Source organism: Kogia breviceps, chromosome 9 (genome assembly GCF_026419965.1).
Source record: "Kogia breviceps isolate mKogBre1 chromosome 9, mKogBre1 haplotype 1, whole genome shotgun sequence".
NCBI lineage: Eukaryota > Metazoa > Chordata > Mammalia > Artiodactyla > Physeteridae > Kogia > Kogia breviceps.
In genome coordinates, this window is record NC_081318.1 from 111,719,395 (window position 1) to 111,740,590 (window position 21,196).

The 21,196-nt window shown below is 48.1% G+C and overlaps 1 protein-coding gene across 18 annotated transcripts in view; it reads left to right on the forward strand.

The window, feature by feature from the left end:
• The window catches only part of COBL (cordon-bleu WH2 repeat protein), a 261,943-nt gene that overhangs the window by 165,828 nt on the left and 74,919 nt on the right, over positions 1–21,196 (forward strand). For all 18 annotated transcript variants that reach the window (XM_067042940.1, XM_067042950.1, XM_067042951.1 and 15 more), the window contains one exon: positions 17,696–17,834. In XM_067042940.1, the coding sequence (XP_066899041.1) occupies positions 17,696–17,834 (139 nt within the window). The remainder of the gene's footprint in view (positions 1–17,695; positions 17,835–21,196) is intronic.

The following is a 21,196-nucleotide window of genomic DNA, read 5'->3' on the forward strand; positions in this document are numbered from 1 at the left end:
AATGAAACCAAAGCTTTCCTTGAAATAATCAGTGGAATGATCAACTCATATCTAGGTTGATCTAAGAAAAAAAGAAAACATAAATCACTGGTACCAAGAATGAAAGATGATGACACTTTGCTTATAGCAGAAACTAACACAACCTTGTCAATCAACTATACTCCAATAAAAATTAATTTAAAAAAATAATGAAAGATGTATCACTCTTACCAACATGAAAAAGATAGTAAGAAAATGGTGTCAACTCTATCCCACCCATTTCGAAAACTGAAACAGGCAAATGTATTGAAAACTACAGCTTACCAAAATCGACACATGCTAAAACAGCACAGAGTATTCTGGTCATGGCAACTGCAGTAAATATTGATCATGATAGGGTACGCCTTCTTCCTCCAGCCTCGTATTTTGAGAGCCTGCTGTGTGCTTACAGAGACAGCGAAATACTCCAATGGAGCTCATGTTGGGAGATAAAAAAGTTGGTAAACAAATGCACAAAAAGCTATAAGTGAGTACAGTGAGGACATTAGCGACATGGTGAAGATGGATGTGACAAGGTGGCTATATCAGATTCAGAAGTTGGGGAACTGCTCTGTGTACCAAGTGCTTAAAAGGAACCAGCCATCTGACCGTCTAGGAGACGCAAATTCCAGGCACGCGGATGTCTGTTGCAAAGGCTCTGAGTCAGCACACACTTTCCTGACCCGTTTTTCTCCCCCCATCTCTAAGAAAAATGAACTTCACACACACTTAATGCTGTAGCAAGAGGAGGGCTACCCGGAAAGCTCATTCTGGTGATCTTCAGTGACTGTCGATGTCACTGATACAGACTTGGGTCCAGGAATTGTTCTTTAGGGAGACGGGACAAGTTAAGCCCTGCTCCATTGCACTCTTTTTTTTTTTTTTTTTTTTTTTTTCGATGCATTAGTAGTATTTTTTAATTGAAATATAGCTGATTTACAATGTTGTGTTAATTTCTGTCTTTTTAAAATATTCTCTTCCATTATGGTTTATCATGGGATATTGAATATAGTTCCCTGTGCTCTATAGTAGGACCTTGCTGTTTATCCATCCTATTAACAAAAGCTTACATCTGCTAACCCCAACCTCCCACTCCATCCCTCCCCCCACTCCCTCCTCCTTGGCAACCACAAGTCTGTTCTCTATGTCTATGAGTCTGTTTCTGTTTCATAGATAAGTTTAGCAACACTGCAGAAATACAGAGGATCGTGAGAGATTACTATAAGCAACAACGTGTCACGTTTTAGATTCCACACGTAAATGCTATCATATAGTATTTGTCTTTCTCTGTCTGACTGACTTCACTTAGTATGATAATCTCTAGGTCCATCCATGTTGCTGCAAATGGCATTATTTCCTTCTTTTTTATGGCTGAGTAATATTCCATTGTAGATGTGTGCCACTTTATCCATTCATCTATTGATGGACATTTAGTTTGCTTGCATGTCTTGGCTGTTGTAAATAGTGCTGCTATGGATATTGGGGTGCACGTATCTTTTTTCTTCATTAATTAATTCATTTATTTTTGGCTGCCTTGGGTCTTCATTGCTGCGCACCGGCTTTCTCTAGTTGCAGCAAAGCAGGGGCTGCCCTTGGTGGTGGTGTGTGGGCTTCTCATAGTGGTGGCTTCTCTTTGCTGTGGAGCACAGGTCCTAGGCACGCAGGCTTCAGTAGTTGTGGCTCGCGGGCTGAGCCGCTCCGCGGCACGTGGGATCTTCCCAGACCAGGGCTTGAACCCGTGTCCCCTGCGTCGGCAGGTGGATTCTTGAACCACTGCTCCACCAGGGAAGTCCCACGTATCTTTTAAAATTATAGTTTTGTCCAGATATATGCCCAGGAGTGGGATTGCTGGATCACATGGCAACTTCGCTCATGACTGTATTGATTTCCTTCAAGTAGGAAAATTTGTTAAAACTAAACAGTCTTTTGCCGCGTGTGCACTCAGGGTCCCTGCGGAAGAACTTCCTGGCAGGTGACGGTACCGCAGGGGTGCAGACAGCATACAGATCCTCGTGGTACTTCAGTGAATGCCGTGTGCGTCATTGCCCACATTCACCAGCTTTGTGGAAGCAGCATTCCACGTACAAGTGATTTCACTTCTCTCTCTGACTCACTTCGCTTAGCCTGATAATCTCTAGGTCCATCCATGTTGGTGCAAATGGCATAATTTCATTCTTTTTTATGGCTGAGTAATATTCCACTGTCTATATATGTACCACATCTTCTTTATCCGTTCATCTGTTGATGGACACTTAGGTTGCCTCCATATCTTGGCTATTATGAGTGGTGATGCTATGATTCTTCTCTTTTTATGTTGAATGCCCAATTGAAAACACTTCTTCTTTCTACGTTTGGAACACACAGGAACAGCGGTTGGGCCTTAATTCTATGTACCAGTGAGAAGAGGACAGCTACATGGAGACGGGGACCAGCTCACTCTGAGGAAAGCTGGCCCCACGGGGGTCGCTCTTTTGCGACAGGTCACCCCCTGCGGCCGTGACTTCCCTGAGCACGGCAGTGCTTGCTGAGCATGTCCCTTTTGCAGCATGTGGTAAACCCAGACCCTCTGTTCCCTTCTTGCCAACTAGCTCCCTGGGGGGGGTGAGCTGGAGGTGTCCCATGGGGACCCAGAGTCTCGGTCTGGACGACAGTTTCTCAGCCGTTTGGAGTGTGGCTACACTCTGAATCCATCTAATTGGCGGGGGTGATAGGATTGGACAGAAAGACCCAGAAGATGTGCACAGAGGCCGAGAGGGCAGAGAGTGGTGTGTGGGGGGGATTCAGGTCGTGCGGAAGTCAACGGCCCTTGATTATTTTTAGACCATATGAAATAAGCAATCTTAGGTTATATGAAGAGAGCCACGCTGAATTTCATCAAGTTCAAGTTTGTTTCATATTTCCAGCAAACGAAGATGATTAAGTGCTGAGAACAGCAAATAACACATTTCTGGTTCGGGAGAGAAATTACTTTGAATAGTATTGAAAAAGGACTGATTTCTATATAAAGGACTCATTCAACCATAGCAAGTTTTTTTTTTTTTCCAACATCTATTGTTTCAGTAGATAATTACCACAAAACAAGTACACTATCCTTTGTGTGTTTCTATTTCTATTTAGCTTTCTACGTTTGCCAAGGGACAGAGCATTAAAGAAGCATGTTAGCCATTTTAGTCCCAGGAGGTGGTGACAGTCAAATCTTCCAGTCGCTAAAAACCTTTTAACAAAGAGTGTTTTTGTAAGGGGAGATACAGTTATTTATTGGAGGGAGCGGAAACCAAAGTAGGACCATGGTTTCTTAATGGAAAGACAAAATAGCAATGGTAGCTCATAAAAGCCTGACTTTTCATTACGTAGTTCTAATAGCCGACAGAATAATAAAACCTGATTAAGTCTTCATTATCTGTGTGCTTTATATTTTATTTTTGTTACATATTCTGAGTATTGGTTTGCACTTGGTGCATTTGCTTGTAGCTTCAGTATACTGCTGGAATCCTAGCCCGAAAATCAACAAAACTAGAGATGAAGCATAGACACTATGGTGGTGTGGTATCTCATTAATACCAATTACTATGGTGTTGTGGTATCGCTCATTATTTTAATTTTCATTTCCCTAATGACATATGATATGGGGCACCTTTCCATACGCTTATTTGCCCTCTGGATGTTTTCTCTGGGGAGGTGTCTGTTAAAAGTCTGTGGCCTATTTTTAATCGGGCTGTTTTCTATTGTTGAGTTTTAAGAGTTTTTGTATGTTTTGGGTAACAGAATTTTATCAGATGTATCTTTTGCAGATATTTGCTCCCAGTCCATGGCTTGTCTTCTCGTCTTTTGACAGCGTCTTTTGCAGAGCAGGTTTTTAACTTTAATGATTTTCAGCTTATCAGTTATTTCTTTTATGGATCATGTCTTTGGTGTCGTATCTCAGAAATCATCACCAATCCCAAGGTCATTTAGATTTTCTCCAGTATTATCTTCCAGGAGTTGTATAGCTTTACATTTTATAGTTTTGGTCTGTGATCCACTTTGAGTTACTCTTTGAAAAGGGTGTACGGACTGTGTCTAGATCCACTCTTTTTGCATGTGGATGTCCAGTTGTTCCAGAGCCATTTGGTGAAAGACTGTTTTCTCCATTGCTCCTTTGTCCTTTGCTCCTCTGTCAAAGATCAGTTGACTATATTTGTGGAACCTATTTCAGAATATACTTTTTAAACCCACCCTATAGCATTTCTGTCTTCCTCTCTAATGCTTTTGCAAGCTTTACTTAAGTTGTATCCAAGCCTATGCATGTGTGTGTGTGTGTGTGTGTGTGTGTGTGTGTGTGTGTGTGTGTGTGTGAGAGAGAGAGAGAGAGAGAGAGAGAGAGAGAGAGAGAGAGAGAGAGAGAGAGTATTTGGTGAAAATGGCAATGGATGCCCATCTGAAAATCTCTGTGGGATGCTGGCTAATCCACCTGAGCCTGTTCAGAATGGTCCCAGTGCAGGTGAACAGGATATGGCCATGACCTCACATCTTCCTGGGACGTGCTTGCTCTGTGTCCCTGTGGATAACTGGGAAGAGAGTGATATAAATACACGGTGTTACGTAGGCAGGGTCTTTACCATTCAGAAATGCACCTGCTTAGTTTCCTACCTGCCAAAACGTGTTGGGGGCTCTTGCCTGTCCTGCCTGGAGCCAGACTCAGGTGCTGAGCAACACAGGTGGAGAAGCTTTACCCCTGGTTTTGAGGAGGCCTCAGTCCAGGGGGAAGTCAGGCATGCGTGACGGGGCAGCCACGGCAGGTGCAAGTGTCCCGGGGTGTGCGAGAGGAGGATGTTTATGTTTGGTGGCGATGGGACATTGCACTGGGGTCTTGAAGGGTGGATAGGAGTCTGCCAGATGCAAGACAGGATGACGCAGGTAGAGGGGACCCCGTGGTGGTGTTGGAGACTGAGGTGTGTGAGGGCCGCAGGGGGGGGTGAGATGAGACAGGAAGAATTGGCCCCCACCCCCCGAGGAGCTGGGTGGCTGCTGCAGGCATCATTTGGGTTTGATCCTACTTACAGTTTTAAGGAGGGAGTGACACCGAATAAAGCCAAGCTTCTTTCCGAGGCCAGGAGCTCCATGCAGGGCCTCTGGCCTCAGTGGCCTCCCTGTCCTCTTGTAGTGGCAACAAAGCCGAGCGGCCCCCACCCTCTCCTGTCCTCTGCTTGTAATATTCTCCTGCTGCTTTGCAGCATTCAGGCAAATGTCCGCCTCCTCAGAGAGGTCTATCTTGACCCTCCTGTTTAATTGCTCACGTGAGCCCTCCATCCTCAGCCCACAAAAGCACGTTTCTGTCTTGAATAAGATGGGTCACCACCTAAAATTATCCAGGTGTTTCTTCCCGTTGTCCCCTCACCAGGAGGTGAGCTTGTGAGTCGAGGGAAGGAATTTGTCTTCTCTGAGGCTCTCTCCACTCACGTGGGACAGTGCCTGGCGCTTAGTCGATATTTAGGGAAGTTTGGAGTAAATAAGTGGTCCCAGTGCACCTGGGAGCACTGTGGAAGCTGGCTCAGAGAAGGGAGAAAGGGAGGCCAGACCGTGAGATGAGAGACCTTTAAAGTAACCCAGGCAGGGGATGCTCTGGGCCGGAGACTCGGCAGCAGCAGAAGAGAGAGAGACACCGTTTTGAGAGACTCAGGAAAAGACCCGAAGTCCTTCAGGAGCAATGCGGTGGAGGAAGTGTGCCAGCGGGAGGGGTCCCAACACCTGGGACGCACCCAGCATCCAAAGATATGGGAAAGGGACAGGTCGGAGGGGACTGTAGGTTCAGGTGGTGACTGGGGACCTGTGTCTTCAGGAGACGCACACGGGAAGGCACTTGGTGACTGTCCCTGGAGCTCCGAGGTGGGGGGGGGGGCGGTGGTCACACGGGGCAGTCTGCACGCGGAATGGCTGGGGCCGGAGGAGTGGGTAAGACACCAAAGGGGAGAAGGACAGAGGAACCCGGAGGAACATCGGAAGAGCAAGGAGAACAGCTGGGGTAGAAAGCGGAGCGTCCTGCCAGGACCGCCGGGCCGTGGGAAGGTGGGGGAGGGGGCAGCTGCTGCCTGGATTCAGGGGAGGCCCGGGAGGGAGCTGGGGTTGTAGAGATTCAGAGAGGCCGTGGTCAAAGGAGGCTCTTAATTTTGCTCTGAAGACAAGATCTCGGTTTTGACCGAGGGACCAGCTGGCCCAAGTGGGGTGGTGGACCAGGGTACTAATGCTGGCAGAGGATGAAGAAATGATGTGATGTTTGTCGGTGGGGGTCCATCCCGAGGGCAGGGGCGTCATCTGCTCGAGGCTTGAGGCTGTTACCTGCTTAACTTGCCTGTCGGCACCTCTGCTTGTTAGGGGAGCCCCTGCTGGGCCTGCATCCTGTATTAGCTACCGGTGCTTCTTTCTAATGCTTACACCCCCCTCTCCCGTTCTATCTGTGGGTCGTGGGTGGGATGGACCCCTGTTCGGTTCCTCCGCCAGAGTCCCAGGCTCTGCTGAGAACACAGGAAGCAATGGCAGAGGTGAGGGGTTGCCCGCGACATGCCGATGCCCGGGACGGGCAACTTTCCTGCATGCCCGAGTGTGAAATTTTAAAAGAAGAACTTTTTCTGCCAGTACTTTAAACATAGAAAAGCTTATATTTGAAAAGATACATGCGCTATTCACAACAGCCAAGACATGAAGGCAACCTAAGTGTCCACTGAAAGATGAATGGATAAAGAAGATGTGGTGCCTACACACAATGGCTTATTACTCAGCCATGAGAAAAGGATGGAATAATGTCATTTGCAACAACATGGATGGACCTAGAGACTGTCATGCTGAGTGAAGTAAACCAGACAGAGAAAGACAAATATCATCTGATATCACTTATATGTGGAATCTAAAAATAAATGATAGGAATTAACTTTTTTACAAAACAGAAGTAGACCCACAGACATAGAAAACAAACTTGTGGTGTCCAAAGGGGAAAGGGGGAGAGAGAGAAATTAGGAGTCTGGGACTAAGATACACATGGCTATACATCTGGTCTGCCAAAAGGTTCATCTGGGTTTTTACGAAAGATGTTACGGAAAACCCGAACGAACTTTTTGGCCAGCCCAATATTAAAATAGATACTCAACAAGGACCTACTGTATAGCACAGAGAACTATACTCGATATTTTGTAATAACCTATAAGGGAAGAGAGTGAAAAATAATATATATATATGTACATATGTATAACGGAATCACTGTGCTGTACAACTGAAACTAACATGACATTGTAAATCAAGTATACTCTAATGAAATTAAAAATTACAAAAAGAAAAGCAAGCCAGAAAAAAATCAAATTAAAATAAAAACAAAAAGATTGTAGGGGGCTTCCCTGGTGGCGCAGTGGTTGAGAATCCGCCTGCCGATGCAGGAGACACGGGTTCGTGCCCTGGTCCGGGAAGATCCCACGTGCCGCGGAGCAACTAAGCCCGTGAGCCATGGCCGCTAGGCCTGCGCGTCCGGAGCCTGTGCTCCGCAACGGGAGAGGCCACAACAGTGAGAGGCCCGCATACCACAAAAAAAAAAAAAAAAAGATTGTAAACCTACAGAGAACTATCTCTGCACAGATTTCTGGCTAATGCAATTTCAGAAGAAAAATTAACCCTTCACAAATGTCTGTTGAAGTGGTATAAGAGTCTTTGGTACACGTTGGGAAATAGGAAGGAAAATCAGACTTGAGGATTCCATGATAAAAATCTCTATTTCAAAACCAAAAGCACAGAATCAGTATTCTGTTTTAGGGCATTTTGTTCTAACTGAGGCAGAAAGAAAGTGCTGGAATAGCAACTTTTGTTTTTTCTCATAACTTTCCATGAAGCATGCCCAGTGTTTTTCTTTCTGGAATTACCAAAGATGGTGATGATAGAAATTGTTTTCCCTGGCACCTTGCCTGCTCCCACCTGTGAAGAGGGCTTCAATTTTAGCTGATGCAATATAAACAACCAAAGGGAGTCATTTAGTTGACCTGAGGCATCAGAGTTTGGGTGGAGTCTTTTGCCTTTCTTTCTTTTTTTTTTTTTTATTAAGGTTTTGTTTAAATTTATTTTTTGAACTGGTAATACTTTTACATGTTTCAAAATTCCAAAAATATCAAAAGATATAGAGTGAAAATTATGGCTTATCCTTTTCCCCCTCACTTCTCCCCAAGAACAAGTAGTATAGTAATATGTATGGTCACTCTGTACCCTTCAGATATAGTGCGTGTGTGTGTGTGTGTGTGTTTCTGTGTCTGTGTCTGTGTGTGTCTGTGCGTAAGCAATGGCTTCCTCTTTACACAAATGGAAACATACCATGCAAACTGTTTTATACCTTTTCACTTAACAATGTATCTTTTCCACAGGAGTTCATAAATACAGTCTCCATTTTAAGGGCTGTGTAAAAGCCAACCAGTCCACCATAAATCACTTAGCCAGTTCCATGTGGTGGGCACTGAGGCTGTTTCCAAATTTTCACTTTTGAGATCTCAGCCTTTCTTAGTAGCCTAAGAATAAAGCAGAATCCCAAAACATCGGACGGATCCCAGAATTTCCATGGCCAAAAACATGGTGACCTTAGTCATCTAATGGTAGCAAATAACGGATAAAAATTCCCCCACACCTTGGGAATAGGTCTATGATGTATGGCTTGTATAGTTCCTAGAAGGACTCATTTTAGGGGCGAAATGGTTACATACCTGCCCAGATAACACCCAGCCAGGATGCTGCTTTCATCAAGTATGATGTTTGCTCGCACAGAATCAATGCTACTTTATTTAGAGTGACCAAAGTGAAATGGTGGCATATCCTCTGACAGCAAGATAAACTTTTGAAATTAAGGCTGTGCAGGGAAATCTAAGATTCAGAGTCTGCACATTTTATGTCATTGGTGGCGGGGTGGATGTACCCTTTATGGTGGGATTCAGGGACCCCTGTAAAATCAGGATATGATGTCACCATCTCCTTGAACCCCCTCCCCAAATTCCCAGAAGGAAAGTCCCACGTTAGTACTAATTCCTGGATCCAGAGGGCAGGTGTTCAGACACGCCTGGAGGACAGATAGGCTGGAGCTGAGGACTGTGTCTCCGGGTGCCTTGGAAGGGAAGCATCCTTGAGAAAAGCACGGCTAAATAAATGAGTAAACGAGAAGAAACAAGCAAATCCCAATGGAAACATGCCCTTGGGGTGTCAACTGAAAAATAGCGCACAACCTGAAATTTGAGAATTATGTTATATTTGGCAGACACAACTAAGGGCTTAAACCCAGGGTGCAGCCTCTCGGATAGCTCTGAGGGACAGCTCCAAAGAGGTAAGGGGGGGCGCCAGGATATAGAGGAATTTTTGCAACAAAGACCAGGTAGTGGGAACATCAACAGATGACTGTTAATTAAAGAAAACCAGACACCTCAAGTTAAGGAATTAAGCGCTTTTCTATGCATGGGAAGGTGCAGGAGTCCGGGTTCCCTGAAATCATCTCTTTGTTCTGCACCTCAGCCGTCTGGGGCCAGTGTCCTGCGCTTTCTCATCCTGAGTCCCCTCAGGGTGCGCCATTGGTGGGGTGGGCTGCGGTGGCTGACGGCTGGATTGGATTGAGGGCATCCTGCTTCCATCCTGAGCTCCCTCAGGGCTCACCGTCAGGGCAGCTGTAACGTGATGGCTTGATGGCTGCAGCATCATCCTTTCTGTGCTGATATGGCAGCGACACCTCTTCACTCGCAGGGGCCAGCCGCGGCCGGCTCTGGGACTCGCTCATTCCTCTTTGACCTAAAGCCCCAGACTTGGAACTCTGCTTCCTCCTTGGATGCTACCTCCCCTTCCTCCCCTTAAAGGCACTGGCCGTGACCAGCATCTTGCTATCTGTCTGGGTTCTTGCACAACCTCTGTAGGTGCCCAGAACAGAGCTGGGCCAGCGCAGCTGTGGGTGCGCTCGGCTCCATCACCTGGCCAGCAGGTTGGAGCCCCTCCAGGTGCCAGCCTGGTCTGCACCGGCCCGCAGGTCTGCTCCACGGCAGATCTCACAGCAGAGGTTCCCTCTCCCCAGAGCTCACTCTCCCCTCCCATCCAGTTACCTTGGCTGCTTCTGCCAGAGGATTTCACTTTCATTTGCGTGGAGACCTATTTGACATATAACGCTGTGCACGTTTAAGGTGCCCCACGTGCAGATTTGATACATTTATATACTGTAATCTGATTGTAGCAACAGTCAGCCCTTCCGTCCCATCACATAATTATCATGGGAATAATCAAGATCTAGTGTCTTAGCAAGTTTAATGATTATCGTACAATATTGTCTGTGATCGCTGCACTGGGTACTAGGTCTCCAGGGCTTATTCATCTATGCTCTGCAAGCTTGTTCCCTGAAACTACCTCTTTCACTCTCCTCACCTCTCAGCCCCTGGTAACCACCATTTCACTGTTTTCACAAGTTTGGCTTTTTTAGATACCTTGTATTCTCTGTCTGATTTATCTCACCTATTATAGCATAATGCCCTCGAGGTCCGTCCGTGTTGTCACAGGTGGCACCCAAAGGGCCAACAGACCCACGAAAAGATACTCCACATCAGTCACTGTCAGGGAAATGCAGATCAAAACCGCAAGGAGTATCACCTTACACGGGTCAGAATGGCTCCTAGCAAAAAGACGGGAATTAACAAATGTTGGCCAGGATGCGGAGAAAAGGGAACCCTCGTGCACTGCTGGTGGGAATGAAAATGGATACAGCCACTGTGGAGAACAGCATGCAGGTTCCTCAAAATATTAGAAATAGAGCTACCATATGACCCAGCAGTTCCACTTCTGGGTATGTTCCCAAAGGAAATGACATCAGCATCCTGAGGAGATACTCGCCCTCTCATGTCAATTGCAGGCAGGACGTGGGACTGGAGGCATTTGCAGACTTTTGAGCAGAGCCTGGCCGTGTGGAAGGGTCTGGGGTGGGTGCAGGGAGGCCAGGGAGGGGCTGCCGCACTTGTTCCGGTGAGCGGTGACGCGGGGACACGGAGGAAGACCCTCCTGTTGAAGGGGTGTGGGCTCCTGCAGAGTGCCTGGGGCACGCGGCCCTGACCCTCTAGAAAGGGGGAGTGGCCATGACCCTGGGCGAGGAGCGGGTTTGGGCAGAGAAGCGAGGGGTTGGCGGGGGACGTGAGGAGATGCCCATGTCCAGGTGCTGTTGTCAACGAGCGTTTAGGTGTGCGGCCCTGGAGCTCAGGGGAGGAATTCAGGCCGAGCTGTGAATCTGGGAGTCTCTGCACAAAGGTGGCATTAGAGGCATTGAATCTGGAAGGAATCACCTTCGGCTTCCCCTGCGCCACGGCGTTCTACACCCCTACCCTGCCCGAGCTCGGCAGCCTCTGACCCTCCCGGCCGCTCCCTGGGCCACGTCGCTGCGCCCCTCGGCTTGCCGCCACCTCTCCAGCGGCCTTCCAGAATCTTCTATCCTGAGCAGCCCCGTAGAAGACCGTCCTAGGGTTGTATCTTCCTTTCTTCCCCAGCGTTCTTCTTGGGCAGAGTCCCGTTCATGCTTAGCTTCCGTGCCACTGCCATGCAAGTGTCTCGGTGGGATACCTCCAGCCTGCCCACCAGAAAGCTCCAGAGGCGTGGCCCAAGCCACAAGCCCTGTCTTCCCCCTAAGCTGGTCCTCCAGGGGCGTCCCGTGTGGCAAGGAGTAGCACCGCTGCCCGCGAGACATCCGGTCGTCACCCACGTCCCCTCCAGTGAAACCGTCCCCAAGGCCCTGTCTTGCTCACCTCGCAGGCTCCGTGCCAAGTCAGTGTCTGACACATAGTAGGCACTTAGCAAGTCACCCAATGAGTGTACCTGTCCTAAGGGAAAAACGGATACTGGTTTCATCTTACGGATGCTTTTGGTAACAGCATGGACTCAGCTAATGGATATTCAGTGGGCACCCCAGACATGCCAAGGACACTTCCCAGTGCTAATGAGACGGCAGCAAATCAAGCAAACAGTCCACCTTCAAGGCAGGGTGTTCTGTGGGAGACCGTGGGCCAGCCCAGTGTGTGTCCCCCGCTCTCCCCTTTGGTAAGCAGGCGGCACAGAGAAGTGTCAGACAGCAGCCAGCTCTGCGGCCTGCAGCAGGTGACTCAGCCCCCCCCCCCCAAGCTCACGTCCCGTTTCTGGACAGTGAGAGGTGGTTTTGAAAATTAAGCAAGATGATGGGGTTGCGTAGGAAACCCTCGGCCCGGCACCTTCCACTCAGCACGTACGCTCTCTTTCACTAATCAAGGTGAGTCAGGTGGAGTTGGTCTTGAAAACATCATTCAACTTCTGGTCCTCTGCTTTCTCACGTGTAAAATAAAGGAGTTGGAATTCCAGCTCTGAGATTTTGTGTTCTTTGATGTTATTCAACTCGATTCCTGTTTCTTTAGCCAACAGATGTATATCACTTTCTAGCAGCATTTCTAGCGAGCACACCTTTAATGCTTATGTGATGCCTTATGGTGCCCTGTGAGGTGGGAGCTACTACTGTTCCATTTAAAGGCGGAAGGTGAGGCACAGAGACGTTGCTATCTGAGCAAGCGCGTGCAGCTGGCGTAGATTCTGTGCTACTCACAGCTCCCGGGGCGGCCACAGTGTCCTGCAGGGTGGCATTGTCAGCGCATGTCACCTCCGGAGACCTAACTAGGAAGGCAGAGCTTGACTACGTTCTCCGAGGATCCTGCCCTTCCCTCTAAGAGCTGAAACCAAGACTGGGGCCCAGCCAGGTCTGGTTCTGGGGGTGACCTCCAGCTGTCCAGGGACCCCACTGCATTGTCTGCCATTGACTCGGAGGGCGATGAGGAGGATAAGACGGAAAAAGATCTTAGGAGAAGCCGCCCACCGGTGAGGACAGCATCCTCCGTACTTTTCACGATATGACTCAATATTCCCAGTCACCAAAACAGACAGTGACTATTAGTTTCATCCCTGTTTTACCAGTGGAGAAATTGAGGCACAGAGAGGTTAAGCAACTTATCCAGTATTACACAGCTCGTGGTGGAAGCAAACCTCTAAGCTGGCTTTCTGCCTCCAGGGTCCAAGCACGACCACCATGGCTCTCATCTTGCTGATATATTTTTCTAGGCTGTTCTTGTTCATAATCCTGTGCTTATCCTCTTAAAAGTACAAGTGTATTTAAAGGAAAATTATATGGAATAATCACCAGGTAAAAGGAATAGTTGAAAATGTAGGTTTAAATTTTAATCCGGAGCAACCTCATTATACTGTAAAGTTGGCATCCTGGTGTCCCTGGAGAATGAGAACATGATAAAGAAATAACTGCCTTAGGGCTTCCCTGGTGGCGCGGCGGTTGGGAGTCCGCCTGCCGATGCAGGGGACGCAGGTTCGTGCCCCGGTCCGGGAAGATCCCACGTGCCGCGGAGCGGCTGGGCCCGTGAGCCGTGGCCGCTGAGCCTGCGCGTCCGGAGCCTGTGCTCCGCAACGGGAGAGGCCACAGCGGTGAGAGGCCCGCGTAATGCAAAAAAAGAAAGAAATAACTGCCTTAGATGACTAAGGGTTTATCCCTTAAAGTACAAGTCTCTTTTCTGTAGTAGTTATGTAAGCGGTACAGAGGGAAATCTTTGTAGACTGCATCACGCATTTTTCTGAATTCTCAGATCTGACACTGACTCTTCCCAGGAAGCTCTGGGTTTATTGTCTTGTGGATGTAAAATCAGATGACTTCAGGGACAGAGCTTAGGCGGGAGCCTGGCGGGGGCGGCAGGGCAGGAGCCTCCTGCAGCTGGTCACAGACGTGAGCCGGCAGCCCAGTTCTGCATGGTTCTGGCCTGGGTTCTGAGGAGGTGAGATTTCCAGCAGGGCGGATTCTTGCTGCATGAGATGCTTCGGGGACGAAAGCAAACATCAGTCATGGCACCAGTGTTTCACACCCTCATTATGTGTGTGATATTATTGAATTTTGTTTTACGACCACATAGGTGGCTGCAGATTTATAAAATAGTTGTCATTTGTGCTGTAAGCTCGTTTATTCACTTTGGGGGAAATGAAGAGCATGTAAAAAATTAAGCCCAGGTTGATTTAAAATAGAAGTGTGAAAAAGTAAGCCAGGAAACTACATTAAAATAATAGGGACTTTTAGATTTTGAAATCAAGAAGCCCTTTCTTAGTATGACGCAGGGTTGGAAACAAAAAGGAAAAGAAGAGGGCACCTGACAGATTGAATTAGATAAACTTTCACATTCCAAAAAAAATTTTTTTTAAAAAAGCAGAAAATTAAAAGGCCATAAAGAAACTAGGGAAAATATTCACAACATATTTGTAATTCACATACATATTGATATTATTAAGAAAAGGCTAACACCACAGTAGACAGAAAATGCTTAATGGATAGAACTACAAATTCCTTCTCTCACACAGACACAAGTAAACATTAAAAAATCATTATAATCATGAAGAAATGCTAATCCTAGCATTTAAAGAATGTCAATTTTTAAAATTATTAGGCATTAGAGAAATTCAAATCAAAACTACAATGAGGTATCGCCTCACACCGGTCAGAATGGTCATCACCAAAAACTCTAGAAACAATAAATGCTGGAGAGGGTGTGGAGAAAAGGGAACCCTCTTGCACTGCGGGTGGGAATGTAAATTGATACAGCCGCTATGGAGAACAGTATGGAGGTTCCTTAAAAAACTACAAATAGAACTACCATACGACCCAGCAATCCCACTACTGGGCTTATACCCTGAGAAAAACATAATTCAAAGTGAGTCACGTACCACAATGTTCATTGCAGCTCTATTTACAGTAGCCAGGACATGGAAGCAACCTAAGTGTCCATCAACAGATGAATGGATAAAGAAGATGTGGCACGAACATAGAATGGAATATTACTCAGCCATAAAAAGAAACAAAATTGAGTTATTTGTAGTGAGGTGGATGGACCTAGAGTCTGTCCTACAGAGTGAAGTAAGTCAGAAAGAGAAAAACAGATACTGTATGCTAACACATATATATGGAATCTAAAAAAAAAAAAAAAAATTGGGTCTGAAGAACCTAGGGGCAGGACAGAATAAAGACACAGACATAGAGAATGGACTTGAGGACACGGGGAGGGGGAAGGGTAAGCTGGGACAAAGTGAGAGAGTGGCATGGACATATATACACTACCAAACATAAAACAGACAGCTAGTGGGAAGCAGCCGCATAGCACAGGGAGATCAGCTCGGTGCTTTGTGACCACCTAGAGGGGTGGGATAGGGAGGGTGGGAGGGAGGGAGACGCAAGAGGGAGGGGATATGGGGACATATGTATATGTGTAACTGATTCACTCTGTTATACAGCAGAAACTAACACACCATCGTAAAGCAATTATACTCCTATAAAGATATTTAAAAAAATAATATACATAAATAAATAATAAAAAGTTATTAGGACACTTTTCATCGACTCTGATAAATACCCGGAAAGGTTGTCTCTGCTCTGCTGTTGAATGCAGGGAGGAGGGTGTTGGTGAGGGTTTAAACTAATAGAGCCTCTCTGAAGGTCTGTTAGGCAACGTCTCATGTTTTTTATTTACATTTTATTTTATCGTCGTAAGAACACTTAGCATGAGACCCACTCTCTTCGACCTTTAAGTGTACAATGCACTGCTGTTGACCCTGGGTGCAAGGTTGTACAGCAGACCCCCGGAGCTCACCCACTTTGCTTGACTGAAATGCCTATCGGTTAGTGGCTTCCCAACCTCCTGCCCCAGCCCCTGGCAACCACCATTCTACTCTTTGTTTTGATAAGTGCAAATCAAAACTACAATGAGGTATCACCTCACACCAGCCAGAATGAGCATCATCAGTGCCCCCCTAAAACGAAGAAGTGAATTTTACAAAGGCATAGGATCCAGGAAGCAAAGGATAGAAAAATCTGGGTAAAGGAATTTCCAGGAAACTCAGTGAGAAGAAAAAGTAAGAGCACAGATCAGTTATCAAGTTCAGAGCCAACGGAAGTTCATCTAGAAAGAAAATGTAGTCGACATACACGTTATATGTCTCGGCTGCAGAAAGTTGCTCTTGAAGAAAATTTCAGTTTTCGTAACTCTATATGGGTAACTAAATAGTGAATGTTCATTTGAACATTGTGCTCTAACGTGTTTTCAAAGACTGGGGAGGAAAAGTATGTGTGTGCGCCTGTGTCTCAAAGAACTTCTGGAGTAGGAAGCCAAAATCGAACATGGGAAAAGTCAAGAAACAGCAGAATAAGCTCATTATGTGGAAAAACGGAATAAATGCTAGACAAAAAGTAGTTGGAAGTGGCTGCTGTTGGAGTGGGCTAGGAGCTGCGGGTTTGACTCCAAGCCTTGTGGGACTGTGTGCCTCTTCAGGTCCACGTTTTTCATAAAACATGGAATTTTTAAAGGTATAGGAGGTGGTTATAACGCATTGTGGTAGAAGGATAGAAAAAATATGACTTTTAAAAGCAAACAGAAAGACCAGAAAAATGTACGCCAGTTGCTAGTAGTTAATCCGACCGTCAATTCAGGGATTTTTTTCCCTTCCTTTTATGATTAAAAAAATAATTGCAATAGATACGTATTACTGATGAAGTTCTAAAAGACCTTTCACACACACGCACACACACGCACCCAGAGCACCAGGTCCGGCCCAGAAGAGGAGGTTCCCCTCCTTGGGAGGAGGAGACACGCACTCCATCCACTGCGAGCCTGAGCTGATAAACCAAGGAGCTCCAAGAGCAGGACTCGAGGCCCAGCAGGTGGTGTTGGCAGCGCCCCTCCCAGGACGAGCACTTGAAGGACCAGGGCCTCCTTGGACCCGGAGGGCCGAGGCTGCTGTAAGCCCCCCAGGGAGGAACCCAGCACAGGCATCTCATCGTCCCTTGCACGTCCTCTGCAGGTGGCGCAGTGCTCTTTACATGCACTTTCATCAGTGAGGGTGGATGCGGCAAAGCTTTGTCGGTAGTGCAGAGGAGAGGGACAGTTTGCGCGCTTTCAGGAACAGAGACCTGGAACCAGTGAATCCAGCCTTGCAGACAAAACGGACTTCCCCTTCAACAGTGAGACCTGCTGGACCCTAACAAGCCGCCTTTGGAAGCTGTGCACCTGTCACGGCCGAGTCTCCCAGAGGAGCCGGGTTTCCGTGCTGGGTGGGGGCGTGGTGTCCCGTATGCCCACGGGCTGACAAGTCCACTGCAGTTCTGGGTGCGGGGCGGTCGGCCTGTGGACAGGTGCTACGCTGGCTGCAGGGCCAGGAGAGCGAGAGAAAGGCCAAGGGTAAGGCCAGAGATGCCCTCTGTCCTTCCTCTGCAGGGGCACATCATGGGGCCCTCGGGAAAGCTTCCAGAAGGGATACTTCTTTGCATTTAAATGAGAGCGCAGGGTCCCCTCTCTCATAGTTCCGCTGAGGAGAGATTTCCAAGTCTTCTGATTTGCCTGGAGCCCCTAGGAAATATGGGGCAGAGCCCCCGCCTCCTGCCACCTAGGGGTCTTGGGGGCCATCCCTGAGCATCCCCGGACCCCCTCAGGGCCACTCCAGGGCAACCAGCAAGGCCTCACACCCATACGCCTCCGCCGCCTGCCCAGGAGCCCCAGAAAGGGGACCAGCAACCTGCCTGCCCTCCTCGGGGTACCCGTCACGCCGGCCGGCTCCTTCCCTTGCACAGCCACACTCACACTGACTGTCTGTCCCCCCTTGTGCTTCTCAGGTGTCTCTGGGGTCACAGATGGACTTACAGAAGAAGAAGAGGCGTGCACCGGCTCCCCCTGCGCCCCAGCCCCCGCCGTCCAGCCCGCAGGTGCCCCCCCGCACGGAGGACAGGGAGGAGGACCGGAAGGGCAGGACGGGTGAGTGACGGCGTCCGCGCGCCTCTGGGTGCTTGGCTTGCATCGTAGCGCTGCTTCTCACCCCTGCCCTGGCTTCCTCCATGACGGCATTAACTCGGAAAACGTTTAGGCTAAAGAAAGAAAGTCTGGAAATGCACGGTTGTGAGCCAAGGATATCCTACAGGCACAGTTTCTGGGGGTGATGCGGGCGTTTAGAAGGTGGGAAAGGCGTGGTGGTCAGGGAGGCTCGGGAGAGTGCGAGTGATGGAGAGCTGGTGGGTGTGGCTGGGGGACGGCGTCTCCCCGACGGGGGGGGGGGGTGAGTCCCAGGACGGTGCCCCCGGATGCTGGTGTGGAAGACGTCTCGACGCCAGGGCGTTTATACGGTAGATCATGTGACAACAGTTCAGTCATTTTTTGAGCACCCTGTTTGGAATTGATCTCCACTTGTAGAGCTTTCCTGTATGGTATTCTTTGAGAAAAAGAGAAGCCAGAGCAAAGAGGGTGCAACCCTGGTATCTGTGAGCAGAGACGCGTTCGACCATGATATCCTAGTCCCTCATGTTACAAGGGAGAGAAGAGATGGGGGTCTCTAGGTCCACCAGCCAGGGATGGCCAGTTTTATTCTAAAATCAGTGTTTGTTGTCTCATTTATGTAGGGATCGAGATAAGCCCCTGACACAAGTGCTTCAGCCATTGCAGGGGTGCCGTTCAGCCTCCCGGGCAGCCTCACATTTTGCCATTGATCTCATGGCTGCAGCCCCCAAAGGGAAAAGACCCCCAAGGATAAGTGGTCGCACTGTGGGTCCCTGAACCTTTCTTAAGGGCTACTTGGCTGTTGGTCAGCATTTTCCCCCTGGCCAATACCTCGATTTTAATGTCTCAGCATTTCACAGCCTGGGAATCGATTTTGCTAAGGAGATACAGCCAATATTTCATGTCAGTCCGTAGTCTGTCCCAAAGGAGAAACTATCTGATTTGAAGGAAATGTGATCAGAAGCTCCTTCAAATAAACCTGGTTTTCTTTTTTTTCTTTTTTTTTTTTTTATAATGAAACTCCCATTCCGCCTTCCAAGCTTTCTCCCCACTCTTTTCAAAAATGGATGATGAGGTCAGGTTGAGAGTCCTTGTTGAAATTCTAAGAAGCATCCATGGTTAGGGTAGTGTAGATGTGGTGAATCCTGCCTACCTCCAGGCCAGACGGCCCATTTTAACCCCTGGAAGGACCTCCCGATTCAGCCTTGAAGGACCAAGGTCTGTGTCCAACGAGTTTGGAGAGCCTGGCCTGGGGGTGGGCAGCTGGTACTCACAGGGGTCTCAGAAAAAGGGAGATGGGCATTGTAAAGTGGAAGTGGTAGGGACAGTTCCCTCTCTAAGGAACATGTACAAAGAGGAGGTATGGATGGTAGTAACTGCTCTGAGTCTCTCTCTCTGGTCCATAGACTTTTGTGTTGTGGATTGAGGAGGAGGCCAGAAGCTCCCTTCCTCCTGTCAATAACTTTGCATATTGTTTTGAGGTCAGCGGTCTCGGTGGCCATTTCAAAGCAGACTTCCTTCCCCATCAGAAATCCCCATGAATTAAAAGTACACGGCACTACAGCAGAACTTTTAACCAAAGTCTTGGCTTTAGGTTAAAAGATAATAATTTTGAAAAAGTAGCCCAAACCACAACAAAGTATGCTGAGCTTCTTTTTGTATTCAGACAGCTGGAGATAGAAATTTTAAAGTTTTTTAGAACTTGCACTAAAGTAGTATTGCAGCTGGCTGGATTTGGGTCTCGACCCAAATTTCTTGGTAAACAAAGAGAAGCCGTCCAGCAGAGAGGATATTCTTCTACCTGCCTTGCCCTTGGGGTTGCCTTATCATGTCAGGTGCTTACCTGGGCCAAGCAAACCGCACTCATTCAGACGCCTCGGCTTACGTGTACTTTGAGGGAGGAAATGATATGTGTATATGAGGAACTTCATATTTTTCCAAGTCTAAAGAACTATAAGCAAGAGAAGGAATAATGGATATATTTCTTGATGAAGACATGATGTCTTAATATTTTTGTTAATGGTCTGATGAAGGACATGAAGTGTAGACTCTATTAATTACTAGAAGATTCTAAACTTTAGAGCTTGAAGACAGGTTTTTTTTTTTTTTTTTTGTGGTACGCGGGCCTCTCACTGCTGTGGCCTCTCCCATCGCGGGGCACAGGCTCCGGACGCGCAGGCTCAGCGGCCACGGCTCACGGGCCCAGCCGCTCCGCGGCACGTGGGATCCTCCCGGACCGGGGCACGAACCCGCGTCCCCTGCATCGGCAGGCGGACTCTCAAACACTGCGCCACCAGGGAAGCCCAAGACAGTATTTTTTAAAGAAACAATCATGAGCACAATTTTTGATACTAGTAACTCCTATCATTTGTTATATTGTCATTAACTTTCAAAGACCTTATGAGCAGGAGATAACCATTCCTGTAGAAAATTGTAAATAGATTCCCAATGTGAACAGATCAAAGAGGGCTGCCCGGTTGATCTGAGAGGTAGACTGGCCTGGGGGACATCCCCACCCTCTCTCCAGCCCAGGATCCTTTTCAAAACAAAGTTTAAAAACTGTTACCGCGGGCTTCCCTGGTGGCGCAGTGGTTGAGAATCCGCCTGCCGATGCAGGAGACACGGGTTCGTGCCCCGGTCCGGGAAGATCCCACATGCCGCGGAGCAACTAAGCCCGTGAGCCATGGCCGCTAGGCCTGCGCGTCCGGAGCCTGTGCTCCGCAACGGGAGAGGCCACAACAGTGAGAGGCCCGCATACTGCAAAAATAAATAAATAAATAAATAAAAAACTGTTACCGCAGACAGTGGGGGAGGCTGATAGTATAAATGGGCTTAAAGAGGTAGATCGCATGAGGGGTCACTGGATCTGTCACAGGTAATAGATGTAGGCCACAAGAACAAGGTAAAAACCAAACCTGTGACCGTGAAAGAGACTCATGTGAAGAGAAAGAGTCCCTTTTAACTTGACAGAGCTGTTCAGGGACCTTTTCATAATAATTTCAGCCTTTAAACACACTTGTGCCTTTCGGAAACAGACGGCAACTGCACGGTATATTCCAATTAACCCAAGGATAGGACCCTACGTATATAAAATGTTAAAACCTTAGAGAGGAGGTTGTTGGATGTGGTGCTGAGCGAGGCTGGGTTTGGCGCTGGGTGGGTGTGCATTTGGTTCCAGGCGTGGCTGCGTTTGGTGACGGACGAGGTTGGAGGTGACGTCGGGGGAGGGCGGGCTTAGCGTTGGGCGTGGCTGCCCTTGGTTCGGGGCGAGTCCGCCTCCGGAGCGGTGAGGTGCTCTCGCTGTGGCTGCGTGGCGGCGGTGTGCCTCCCGTTGGAGACAGAGGGCC